Source organism: Pseudoliparis swirei, chromosome 3, assembly GCF_029220125.1.
Source record: "Pseudoliparis swirei isolate HS2019 ecotype Mariana Trench chromosome 3, NWPU_hadal_v1, whole genome shotgun sequence".
NCBI lineage: Eukaryota > Metazoa > Chordata > Actinopteri > Perciformes > Liparidae > Pseudoliparis > Pseudoliparis swirei.
The window spans coordinates 79031-92765 of record NC_079390.1 but is presented as its reverse complement, the minus strand read 5'-3'; the positions used below and the strand labels follow the sequence as shown (position 1 = coordinate 92765).

Sequence of the window (13735 nt, the reverse complement as noted above, 5' to 3'; positions counted from 1 at the left end):
TGTGTGCGTCTGTGTGTGCGTCTGTGTGTGTGCGTGCGTTGCATGAGAGATCCGAGCATGCAACGTTAACTATATATATATATATATATATAATATATATATTATATTTATATATTACATATATATAGTATATATATATTATAGAAATATAATATATATATATTATAAATATATAATATATAAATATAATTTATTACATTTATATATATATTTTTATATATATAAATAAATGATGTTGAATTTCATAAACCAGCATTAAACAAGTGATAGTTTGTCCCGTCTGTGGTCAACGTGTGTGTGTTGCATGTGTGTCTCACACCTTTTCACTCCTCCAGCCCGCCTCATTTATTTTTATTATTTTTTATTTATATTTATTTATTTAACCAGGAAATGCCTCATTGAGATTAAAAATCTCCTTTACAAGAGTGTCCTGGCCAAGACAGCAGCAGCAGCACGTCACACAAAGTTTATACAATACAACATAAAACATAAAACAGTGACAGACAATATATAAAACGAAAAACTAAATCACAGCATGAATAAAACCAAAACTAAGTATCAAGCCAACACAACCCAGCTCACACAGGAGCACATACCGCCGTCATATAAAACATCGACAGCTAGATGAATTTCCCTCCAATATTTTCAATCTATTTTTAAAAACACCTAAGGAGACCGGCTCCCGGAGACCCAGGTCTGTCTGCAGCAAATTCCAAGCCGCAGGAGCAGCAAACTTAAAACCTCTTTTCCCCATTTCCAAACATCAGTTAGCCAATGGGAAGCCTTCTCTGTACCACTGAGACGACATAAGTGACATCATAAGTTGCATCATAAGTTATGATGGAGGAAGGAATGTGACCTTTCTCCTTGAAGGTTTCCAGACATGTTCCCCGTGTGACGCTCATTAGTCTCATCACTCCACATGCATGTGCACCACCCTGTAGACTATCATCCAACCACATGTTCTCCATCCCACTCCAGAGGAGAAGTACTCCGTGGTCTACCCGTACTCGGCCCGGGACCAGGATGAGATCGACCTGGAGAGAGGCATGGTGGTGGAGGTGATCCAGAAGAACCTGGAGGGCTGGTGGAAGATCAGGTGAGACCAAGACACAGAAATGAGCTTTAAGAACATCTCATCTCAGATCTGAGGAAGATAAATGCTTGACTAGCGAGATGTGCATGAAACTAGAGGTTTCATGGTATAGAATGAGACTAGAGGAGGTTTCATGGTATAGAATGAGACTAGAGGAGGTTTCATGGTACACCATGAGACTAGAGGAGGTTTCATGGTATAGAATGAGACTAGAGGAGGTTTCATGATATAGAATGAGACTAGAGGAGGTTTCATGGTACACCATGAGACTAGAGGAGGTTTCATGGTATAGAATGAGACTAGAGGAGGTTTCATGGTACACCATGAGACTAGAGGAGGTTTCATGGTATAGAATGAGACTAGAGGAGGTTTCATGGTACACCATGAGACTAGAGGAGGTTTCATGGTATAGAATGAGACTAGAGGAGGTTTCATGGTATAGAATGAGACTAGAGGAGGTTTCATGGTATAGAATGAGACTAGAGGAGGTTTCATGGTATAGAATGAGACTAGAGGAGGTTTCATGGTATAGAATGAGACTAGAGGAGGTTTCATGGTATAGAATGAGACTAGAGGTTTCATGATATAGAATGAGACTAGAGGAGGTTTCATGGTATAGAATGAGACTAGAGGAGGTTTCATGGTATAGAATGAGACTAGAGGAGGTTTCATGGTATAGAATGAGACTAGAGGAGGTTTCATGGCATAGAATGAGACTAGAGGTTTCATGATATAGAATGAGACTAGAGGAGGTTTCATGGTATAGAATGAGACTAGAGGAGGTTTCATGGTATAGAATGAGACTAGAGGTTTCATGATATAGAATGAGACTAGAGGAGGTTTCATGGTATAGAATGAGACTAGAGGAGGTTTCATGGTATAGAATGAGACTAGAGGAGGTTTCATGGCATAGAATGAGACTAGAGGAGGTTTCATGATATAGAATGAGACTAGAGGTTTCATGATATAGAATGAGACTAGAGGTTTCATGGTATAGAATGAGACTAGAGGAGGTTTCATGGTATAGAATGAGACTAGAGGAGGTTTCATGGTATAGAATGAGACTAGAGGAGGTTTCATGGCATAGAATGAGACTAGAGGAGGTTTCATGATATAGAATGAGACTAGAGGTTTCATGGTATAGAATGAGACTAGAGGAGGTTTCATGGTATAGAATGAGACTAGAGGAGGTTTCATGATATAGAATGAGACTAGAGGAGGTTTCATGGTATAGAATGAGACTAGAGGAGGTTTCATGGTATAGAATGAGACTAGAGGAGGTTTCATGGCATAGAATGAGACTAGAGGAGGTTTCATGATATAGAATGAGACTAGAGGAGGTTTCATGGTATAGAATGAGACTAGAGGAGGTTTCATGGTATAGAATGAGACTAGAGGAGGTTTCATGGTATAGAATGAGACTAGAGGAGGTTTCATGGCATAGAATGAGACTAGAGGTTTCATGATATAGAATGAGACTAGAGGAGGTTTCATGGTATAGAATGAGACTAGAGGAGGTTTCATGGTATAGAATGAGACTAGAGGAGGTTTCATGGTATAGAATGAGACTAGAGGTTTCATGGTACACCATGAGACTAGAGGAGGTTTCATGGTATAGAATGAGACTAGAGGAGGTTTCATGATATAGAATGAGACTAGAGGAGGTTTCATGGTATAGAATGAGACTAGAGGAGGTTTCATGGTATAGAATGAGACTAGAGGTTTCATGGTATAGAATGAGACTAGAGGAGGTTTCATGGTACACCATGAGACTAGAGGAGGTTTCATGATATAGAATGAGACTAGAGGAGGTTTCATGGTACACCATGAGACTAGAGGAGGTTTCATGGTACACCATGAGATTAGAGGTTTCATGGTATAGAATGAGACTAGAGGAGGTTTCATGGTACACCATGAGACTAGAGGAGGTGTCATGGTATAGAATGAGACTAGAGGAGGTTTCATGGTATAGAATGAGACTAGAGGAGGTTTCATGGTATAGAATGAGACTACAGGAGGTTTCATGGTATAGAATGAGACTAGAGGAGGTTTCATGGTATAGAATGAGACTAGAGGAGGTTTCATGGTATAGAATGAGACTAGAGGTTTCATGATATAGAATGAGACTAGAGGAGGTTTCATGGTATAGAATGAGACTAGAGGAGGTTTCATGGTATAGAATGAGACTAGAGGAGGTTTCATGGTATAGAATGAGACTAGAGGAGGTTTCATGGCATAGAATGAGACTAGAGGAGGTTTCATGATATAGAATGAGACTAGAGGAGGTTTCATGGTATAGAATGAGACTAGAGGAGGTTTCATGGTATAGAATGAGACTAGAGGTTTCATGATATAGAATGAGACTAGAGGAGGTTTCATGGTATAGAATGAGACTAGAGGAGGTTTCATGGTATAGAATGAGACTAGAGGAGGTTTCATGGCATAGAATGAGACTAGAGGAGGTTTCATGGTATAGAATGAGACTAGAGGTTTCATGATATAGAATGAGACTAGAGGTTTCATGGTATAGAATGAGACTAGAGGAGGTTTCATGGTATAGAATGAGACTAGAGGAGGTTTCATGGTATAGAATGAGACTAGAGGAGGTTTCATGGTATAGAATGAGACTAGAGGAGGTTTCATGGTATAGAATGAGACTAGAGGAGGTTTCATGGTATAGAATGAGACTAGAGGAGGTTTCATGGTATAGAATGAGACTAGAGGAGGTTTCATGATATAGAATGAGACTAGAGGAGGTTTCATGGTATAGAATGAGACTAGAGGAGGTTTCATGGTATAGAATGAGACTAGAGGAGGTTTCATGGTATAGAATGAGACTAGAGGAGGTTTCATGGTATAGAATGAGACTAGAGGTTTCATGGTATAGAATGAGACTAGAGGAGGTTTCATGGTATAGAATGAGACTAGAGGAGGTTTCATGGTATAGAATGAGACTAGAGGAGGTTTCATGGTATAGAATGAGACTAGAGGAGGTTTCATGGTATAGAATGAGACTAGAGGAGGTTTCATGGTACACCATGAGACTAGAGGAGGTTTCATGGTATAGAATGAGACTAGAGGAGGTTTCATGATATAGAATGAGACTAGAGGAGGTTTCATGGTACACCATGAGACTAGAGGAGGTTTCATGATATAGAATGAGACTAGAGGAGGTTTCATGGTACACCATGAGACTAGAGGAGGTTTCATGGTATAGAATGAGACTAGAGGAGGTTTCATGGTACACCATGAGATTAGAGGTTTCATGGTATAGAATGAGACTAGAGGAGGTTTCATGGTACACCATGAGACTAGAGGAGGTTTCATGGTATAGAATGAGACTAGAGGAGGTTTCATGGTATAGAATGAGACTAGAGGAGGTTTCATGGTATAGAATGAGACTAGAGGAGGTTTCATGGTATAGAATGAGACTAGAGGAGGTTTCATGGTATAGAATGAGACTAGAGGAGGTTTCATGGTATAGAATGAGACTAGAGGAGGTTTCATGATATAGAATGAGACTAGAGGAGGTTTCATGGTATAGAATGAGACTAGAGGAGGTTTCATGGTATAGAATGAGACTAGAGGAGGTTTCATGGTATAGAATGAGACTAGAGGAGGTTTCATGGCATAGAATGAGACTAGAGGTTTCATGATATAGAATGAGACTAGAGGTTTCATGGTATAGAATGAGACTAGAGGAGGTTTCATGGTATAGAATGAGACTAGAGGAGGTTTCATGGTATAGAATGAGACTAGAGGAGGTTTCATGGTATAGAATGAGACTAGAGGAGGTTTCATGGTATAGAATGAGACTAGAGGAGGTTTCATGGCATAGAATGAGACTAGAGGAGGTTTCATGATATAGAATGAGACTAGAGGAGGTTTCATGGTATAGAATGAGACTAGAGGAGGTTTCATGGTATAGAATGAGACTAGAGGAGGTTTCATGGTATAGAATGAGACTAGAGGAGGTTTCATGGTATAGAATGAGACTAGAGGAGGTTTCATGGTATAGAATGAGAATAGAGGATGTTTCATAGTACACCATGGGACTAGAGGATGTTTCATGGTATAGAATTAGACTAGAGGAGGTTTCATGGTATAGAATGAGAATAGAGGAGGTTTCATGGTATAGAATGAGACTAGAAGATGTTTCATGGTATAGAATGAGAATAGAGGATGTTTCATAGTACACCATGGGACTAGAGGAGGTTTCATGGTATAGAATGAGAATAGAGGATGTTTCATGGTATAGAATGAGACTAGAGGAGGTTTCATGGTATAGAATGAGAATAGAGGATGTTTCCTGGTATAGAATGAGATTAGAGGATGTTTCATGGTACACCATGAGACTAGAGGATGTTTCCTGGTATAGAATGAGACTAGAGGAGGTTTCATGGTACACCATGAGACTAGAGGTGGTGTTCTCACCTGAACCCAGGACCTGATCCTCTCTCCTCCGTCAGGTACCAGGGCCGTGAGGGCTGGGCCCCGGCCTCCTACCTGAAGAAGACGGACCTCCAGGACCAGAAGCAGTCAGCGGGCGCCGCTGCTCACGCCAGCACCAACGACCTGGACGGGTTCTCCAAGCAGAACCAGCTAAACAACGCGGCCAAAGAGAACCGAGACAACAGCCAGAAGGAAAACAGACTCTCCTTTTTATCCGACACCAAGAGTAAGAAGTTAATTATTTCATTTATTTTGATATATTGTGAGTTCTACTCGAGCTCTATTGATTGATTCTTCCTCCTCCCTCCTCAGAAGTGGGAGCCCGGCACAGACCTCCTCCACGCAGAGACCTCACCATCGTAAACAGTTCAAACCTCTATCTAAAGACTCGGTGTGGATTCCTGTTGTGCGTTGACTAACCGCACACGTTCTCCTCCTCTCAGCCTCGAGGGAACAACCTCCCCAAGCCGCCCGTTCCTCCTCAAGTAGAGGAGGAGTTCTACACCATCGCCGACTTCCAGACCACTATCCCCGACGGCATCAGCTTCCAGGCCGGAGTCAAAGTCGAGGTGGGTCGGCACTTCTTGAAATAAAGACTTGTACATTTCGTCTTTTCATGAAGTTGAAACGTTTTGATTAAACGACTTCCAGGTGGTTGAGAGGAATAATGGCGGTTGGTGGTACATCCAGATAGAGGACGAAGAGGGCTGGGCCCCCGCCACCTTTATTGACAAGTACAAGAAGACCAGCACCGCCCTGCGGCCCAACTTCCTCGCCCCGCTGCCCAACGAGATGGAGAAGCTGAGACTGGAAGACGGTGGACCCTCGAACGCTCCGGGGACGGACGACAGCTGGTCTAAACCGTTACCGGATGAGCCAATCACAGCCCTGGACTCCTGTGCCCGGCCTAAGCTGAGAGATTGGAAGTCCAGTGCCAACAAGGGCCCCCCTACCATCCCCGGGGCTCTGCCTCCAGCTCCAGCTGCCCCCCCAGCCGAGGAGAAACCAGCTCTTCCCCCACGGAGGGAGTCCATCAATAAGAGCTTTGACTTTGAGGTCTCTGAGAAGCCAAGGCCGGATCTTTCCAAACCGTTGCCGCAGAAGCCCCCGGCTCCTGGGGGGGTCATCGTGCCCAAAGCGGCCCCCTTCAAACCGGACAAACCCCCGGAGGCCAAGAAAGAAGACAAGAGCAAAGCTCTTCACCTTCGCAACGAGATGGGTCTGGAGTGTGGCCACAAGATCTCCGCCAAAGAGGTGAAGAAGTTCAACCTGAAGCCCGTCCCCAAGCAGCCCCCCAAACCCAAACTGGAGGCGCCGGAGGAGAAACCCGAGGCCGCCGGCCCCGCCGTGTTCATGAGACCGAAGCTGGGTCTCCGACCCAAACCGGTCCCGGCTGCCAAGCCGGATCCTCTAGACATCACCAACCTGAGGAGCAAGCTGAGGCCTCCAAAACCTGCGGATCCGAGCTCCGCGTCGGCTGAGGTGAACCATCAGAACGACTCCACCCAACCCAGCGCCCCCCCGAGCTCCCCCCCCAGCCACCCCCCTACTCTCTACAACGGGAAGCACCCCGACGAGCCGAAGCTGCCCCCGAAACACATGAACGGTCACAGCCAGGAGAGCTCGCCGCCTCCCACCACGAAACCAGCAGTGCCTCCCCACAAAGACCCCCCACAGAGACCCCCCACCATGGCTCCAAGGAGACCTCCTCCTCCGAAGAAGGCCGACCCAGCCGGCCCCACAGAGTTGAAACCTCCACTGGCTCTAAAAGACATCCTGGACACTTCCAAGGGCCCCTCAGCCCTCCTCAGCAGACCTCCGCCCCCCAAACCCAAAGGGTTCGTTCAGGCCCCTGCACACAAAGAGAAAGAGGAGCCCAAAGGGAACAGAGTCCCAGTTCCCCCCAAGCCCCAGCTGAAGCCCGGCCCCCCCAGGGACAAGCTCCCCCCTCTACTGGTGGAGCGCGGCCAGGGGGATCAGTACTTGGCCGTGGCGGACTTCGACGGGGACGACCAGACCTCCAGCTTCAAGGTGGGCGCCCTGTTCGAGGTGATGGAGAAGAACAGCAGCGGCTGGTGGTTCTGCAAGAACGTGGGACAGGAAGTCGAGAGCTGGATCCCCTCAAACTACCTGAGCAAGAAGCCTTAGTAAACAACAACGAATACATTTAATTCAACAAAATATCTCTACTTTATAGCTAATTATCATTTTTTTATTCAAAGGTACCTTTATTTTTTTTTGAGACATTTGTTGCATTTTGATTTGATTTTAATATTCTACCTAAACTGAACCAGCAATAACACAAGGCCTCGTGGGTGTTGTGACGTTTACTTTAAACTAAGTGCTCGCGTTGCAGAAGCTAACGTCTCCAGCCATGTGCCTCTTCTATATGCAAAGTGCTAACGTGCTTCATAAACTGTAGATATAGATGTAGTCCTCGGAGTCATCTCCATGAACCAGATGTTCAGAGACTGCACAGGAGCCCACAGGGGGGGTTCAAAGACTACACGTTAGCCGTAAACTAGAGATGTCTGTGCCAAGAGAAACATGCTTAGTCGTTACTGTAAAGCTTTTCTTCACTGACTGCATAACTCATTTCATTTGAAGGTTTGCACATGGGGGAAGGCCTGTCTTAGTTGTGCATTATATTTGCTATGTTTTTTGTACTCACTAACAATGTAAAGATGAGGCTGGAACATCCAAACTGACATGTCAGCACACGCCTAAAAAATAATACGCGTTTTATGTGACTTGCGTTCAGCGTCTCGGTTTCAGATGTCTGACCTGATCTCCAGTTAGTTGTACAATAACGTACAATATAATTTACATTATAATGCACAGTATATAGCATAATGTACATTATACTGTACATTATAATTATGTACATTATACAGCATACTGTACATTATAACGTACAGTATACGGTACATTATAACATACAGTATACCGTACATTATAACATACAGTATACCGTACATTATAACGTACAGTATACGGTACATTATAACATACAGTATACCGTACATTATAACATACAGTATACCGTACATTATAACATACAGTATACCGTACATTATAACGTACAGTATACCGTACAGTCTGTTCTAAACCGATGTTTGGTGCTCAAATAACAGCAGCGTACGACCATTGTAAAAATAAAAAAAAAGAATGAATAAAGTTACATTAATGTTTGACTGGTCTCAAGCATAATGTAAAGTTGTATTGTACAGAAATGAGAAGCAGATCGTAGCTGTCGTCACTTTAAGGTTAGGAGACACGTGACCACGGGAGGAGCTCAGAGGGTTGTTTCTCTGTAGAGAGAAGACATTAAAGCCACTCATGCTGATCTGCACACGGCTCTGAACAACCGGACAAGGCTCCGAGCTGCAAGGCTTCCAGCTGCTACGTTATTCCACCTTCTCCCACCACGTGTCAGACAGCTGGATGCCAGCTAGAAAGGAACAACGCGTCGAGGGTTACGAGAAACACGACGAGGGTTACGAGAAACGCGACGAGGGTTACGAGAAACGCGACGAGGGTTACGAGAAACGCGACGAGGGTTACGAGGAACGCGACGAGGGTTACGACAGTTACGAGGACTGCGACGACAGTTATGAGGAACGCGCCAAGGGTTACGAGGGTTACGAGGACCGCGGCGAGTGTTACGAGGACCGCGCCAAGGACCGCGCCAAGGGTTACGAGCAGGGATCCCCAAACTTTTTCCTGAGAGGGCCACATAACGTTTCCCTTGTCTGCTGGAGGGCCAGCCGGGGGGGGGGGGGGGGGGGGTGCTAGTGAGAGTGTGCTCACCTGTGTGCGCGCATCTCGGCTGAGCGATGCGCGCACCACTCGCTGTTAGAACTGCGCGTGCAGACAGCATTTAACGGAGCGGAGCAGCATGAGCTCTGATCGCTCTTTTAATGAAGTATCGATACTAAAACTATGCTAAATCACATCGTGTTTAACGTACGGGTACTTTGTTAGTATCGATACACCGTGCAGCGTGACAGCAGTAGACGTAGTGGACTAACATTCAAGCTAACCTAACTTCCCAAACGCTGTCGACATCTGAACGCTGATTGGCCGAGACGCGACACGTCCCATCAAAGATGTTTTATTGCGAAGAGCACCACTTCACATTTTCTCCGCGTCTCACTGCAATCTCAACGGCAGCGGGCCAGGTGAAAAAGAAAAGAAAAAATCGGAACGCGCGTCTGGTATTGTTCAGGGGGCCGGTCCAAATGTGGAGGCGGGCCGAATCCGGCCCGCGGGCCGTAGTTTGGGGACCACTGGTTACGAGGAACGGGCCCTCGGTTCCAAGGACCGCGACGACAGTTACGAGGAACGCGCCGAGGGTTACGAGAGTTAGGACGACCGCCGACGAGGGTTACAAGGAACGCGCCAAGGGTTACGAGGACCGCGACGAGGGTTACGAGGAACATGTCGAGGGTTATCAGGACCATGTCGAGGGTTATCAGGAACATGTCGAGGGTTATCAGGAACATGTCGAGGGTTATCAGGACCATGTCGAGGGTTATCAGGACCATGTCGAGGGTTATCAGGAACATGTCGAGGGTTATCAGGACCATGTCGAGGGTTATCAGGACCATGTCGAGGGTTATCAGGAACATGTCGAGGGTTATCAGGACCATGTCGAGGGTTATCAGGAACATGTTGAGGGTTATCAGGAACATGTCGAGGGTTATCAGGAACATGTCGAGGGTTATCAGGACCATGTCGAGGGTTATCAGGAACATGTCGAGGGTTATCAGGAACATGTCGAGGGTTATCAGGAACATGTCGAGGGTTATCAGGACCATGTCGAGGGTTATCAGGAACATGTCGAGGGTTATCAGGAACATGTTGAGGGTTATCAGGAACATGTCGAGGGTGATCAGGACAGGGAGTGTACGGCAGATGCTTCATCTCAGTATTGTAGTCTCATTACTTTTCTACTCTGTATTTTTCATTACATTGAAGCTCCTTTTCCTTAAAGTCAATAAAAGATTCTGATGTTTTAAGTACGCCCGTTGTCTGATTTTAATGCACTGATCTATATTCTTCTTCCACGTCCCTGCAGAGCTTTGAGGACGAGTAGCATTAACAAGATGTTTTATAGCAGGCGGGTCTCGCTGAGTTCATCTTCTCACGGCGTGAGATTCACGTCCACCGATACAGAATAATAATGAAATCACCTTTCCAAAAACACATTAAACATATCTTTACTTTAACATTGTGAAAATGAACTACCATAAATATGTTCCTGCATATGAACTTTATATGGAAAACAAAACTCATTATTTGACTTTCATGAGTAATGAAATGTAACTTATGACATATAGGAAGTTTTCTGATAATCCATACTTACTGCTGTACAACACTATTTTTATATTCTTTACTTTTTGAATGTGCTACTGACAAAAAGAGCCTATGCAAAAATCCACTAGTTAAAAAAAATCTTTTATTGAGTATTTTACAACAGTGGTTCCTTCTGTTACAACTTCATTCACTCATAACTCATAACCCCTCCAAACAACGTCATGTAAACTGAGGCGTACATTAAAGCCGTTAAACGTGGAAAAAAAGACTTTACAACTAATTTAAATACCTTTGAGAAGTTAAAGCTGTACCCGGTGACCTGCTCTCACTCTGCAGGCCGAAGACTAACACAACACTTCCTCAGCTGCAAAGTTAAATCACAAAATGATATTAAGAGTTATGTTATAAAATCATACGATTTGAAAAATTCAATCATTGCTTTCAAAATATTATCGAGTATGAAGATTGAATAATTTCCCTTTCAAAATGTTAAATCTGTTCCTGGAGTTAATTATTATTATTCCCTCTCAGTGCAAAGGAAGACCAAGTTTAAGAAAAAGAAACTTTAAGCTCTTTAAGACTTGTACTATTGCACTTTGGTTAGCAGGCAGCTCGTATAATAATCATACATTTAATTTACCCCCTCAGTCTGTTGCTTTGGCTTCTCGCTCCTCCAGTGTGAGTTACAGTAAAATACAAATACAAAGTCACAAGAGCAACAAACTGAACATCAACGAGTCTCATCCGCCTCATCGTTCCCACGCAATCGATAAAAATACTAAATAATATCTGGATTCATCCCTGTTAGAACAACTTAAGACTTCAAGCCAGTTAAGAAAAACAGAATATATCTAAATGTACAGTGATGAATCTGGATGTGGAAAATAAATAAGAGCAGATATTTTCAGCTATAACTTATGGACCCGACGGTCACGAGCCAGGGCAGACAGAAAGTGACCGAGGCAGACAGGAAGTGACCGAGGCAGACAGGAAGTAGAACAGGAAGCGACCGAGGCAGACAGGAAGTGACAAAGGCCTACATGAAGTTGAACGACATGAAGTACAACAGGAAGTGACTGCGGCAGACAGGAAGTGACCGAGGCGTACATTAAGTAGAAGCACAGGAAATACAACAGGAAGTGACCGAGGCAGACAGGAAATGACCGAGACAGACAGGAAGTGACGAAGTACAACATGAAGTGACATGAACAGGAAGTAGAACAGGAAGTCACCGAGACAGACAGGAAGTGACCGAGGCTTACAAGGAGTAGAACGGGAAGTAGAACATAGGGAAGTCACCGAGACAGACAGGAAGTGACCGAGGCGTACAAGGAGTAGAACAGGAAGTAGAACAACAGGAAGTCACCGAGACAGACAGGAAGTAGAACAGGAAGATGATTGTGGGTGTATTTGGTTCTATTGTTGGGAGGCTGATCGTTTAAAGGAAGCGCTCGTGTCCCGGCTCTCGGTCCTCTTACAAAAATAAATTATGCCAAACTAAATATTATTTCCTCTTCAATAAATCTTCATAAGACCAAGAACTACTTTACTTCACGTTTCTTTGGGCAGGAGATTAAAATCTCTTTGACGCACGGCGAGTCTGAAGAGATTTAAATCATCAAATACGACAATTAAAAATAAAACTAACAACCTTAAAACAACTTTAGTAAAAAAATATTCACTAAAACATTAAAGGATAATTAAAAGTGAGGCAGGAGGCTCCTGTACGGTGGGGGGGGGGTTATAATGGGTATGTTATGTGGTGTGCATCATGTTGTGCGTCTCATGTTGTGTACATGTTGTGTGTCTCATGTTGTGTACATGTTGTGTGTCTCATGTTGTGTACATGTTGTGCGTCTCATGTTGTGTACATGTGCGTCTCATGTTGTGTACATGTGTGTCTCATGTTGTGTACATGTTGTGTGTCTCATGTCGTGGACATGTTGTGCGTCTCATGTTGTGTACATGTGCGTCTCATGTTGTGTACATGTGTGTCTCATGTTATGTACATGTTGTGTGTCTCATGTTATGTACATGTTGTGTGTCTCATGTGTACATGTTGTGTGTCTCATGTGTACATGTTGTGTGTCTCATGTTGTGTACATGTTGTGTGTCTCATGTTGTGTACATGTTGTGTGTCTCATGTTATGTACATGTTGTGTGTCTCATGTTGTGTACATGTTGTGTGTCTCATGTTGTGGACATGTGTGTCTCATGTTGTGTACATGTTGTGTGTCTCATGTTGTGTACATGTTGTGTGTCTCATGTTGTGTGTCTCATGTCGTGGACATGTTGTGTGTCTCATGTCGTGTACATGTTGTGTGTCATGTGTACATGTTGTGTGTCTCATGTCGTGGACATGTGTGTCTCATGTTGTGTACATGTTGTGTGTCTCATGTTGTGTACATGTTGTGTGTCTCATGTTGTGTACATGTTGTGTGTCTCATGTCGTGTACATGTTGTGTGTCTCATGTTGTGTACATGTGTGTCTCATGTTGTGTACATGTTGTGTGTCTCATGTTGTGTGTCTCATGTTGTGTACATGTTGTGTGTCTCATGTCGTGTACATGTTGTGTGTCTCATGTCGTGTACATGTTGTGTGTCTCATATCGTGGACGAGTCCTGGTAGGGAACAAGCTTGGAGAGCTTGTTGGGGGAACTCGGGTTTTCAGAACTTTGACTCGTCCGGAAGAAAATCTTCTGCTCCTTCTTCTTCATCTTCAGCTCCTCTTCAAGGGCCTGAGGGGGGGGGGGGGGATATGTATGAGGTTATCTGACCTTACATGGAAACTTCTTTTATTTATTTATATATATGTATATATATATATAAAACATATATAAAATATAAATCAATATATTATATTGATA

General features: G+C 44.0%; 2 protein-coding genes across 3 annotated transcripts in view; one reads left to right on the top strand and one right to left on the bottom strand.

Annotated features, from left to right (window-relative positions):
* The window catches only part of sh3pxd2b (SH3 and PX domains 2B), a 73786-nt gene extending 63213 nt beyond the window's left edge, over positions 1 to 10573 (top strand). For both annotated transcript variants that reach the window (XM_056443321.1, XM_056443314.1), the window contains 5 exons: positions 982 to 1099; positions 5566 to 5774; positions 5861 to 5907; positions 5992 to 6117; positions 6200 to 10573. In XM_056443321.1, coding sequence (XP_056299296.1) covers positions 982 to 1099; positions 5566 to 5774; positions 5861 to 5907; positions 5992 to 6117; positions 6200 to 7696 — 1997 coding nt within the window. In that variant the 3' untranslated portion in view covers positions 7697 to 10573. The remainder of the gene's footprint in view (positions 1 to 981; positions 1100 to 5565; positions 5775 to 5860; positions 5908 to 5991; positions 6118 to 6199) is intronic.
* A 416-nt stretch (positions 10574 to 10989) lies between these two features.
* stk10 (serine/threonine kinase 10) overlaps positions 10990 to 13735 on the bottom strand; it is a 40871-nt gene continuing 38125 nt past the window's right edge. Inside the window, exon 20 of the mRNA XM_056443472.1 lies at positions 10990 to 13606. Within this exon, the coding sequence (XP_056299447.1) occupies positions 13472 to 13606 (135 nt within the window). The 3' untranslated portion in view covers positions 10990 to 13471. The remainder of the gene's footprint in view (positions 13607 to 13735) is intronic.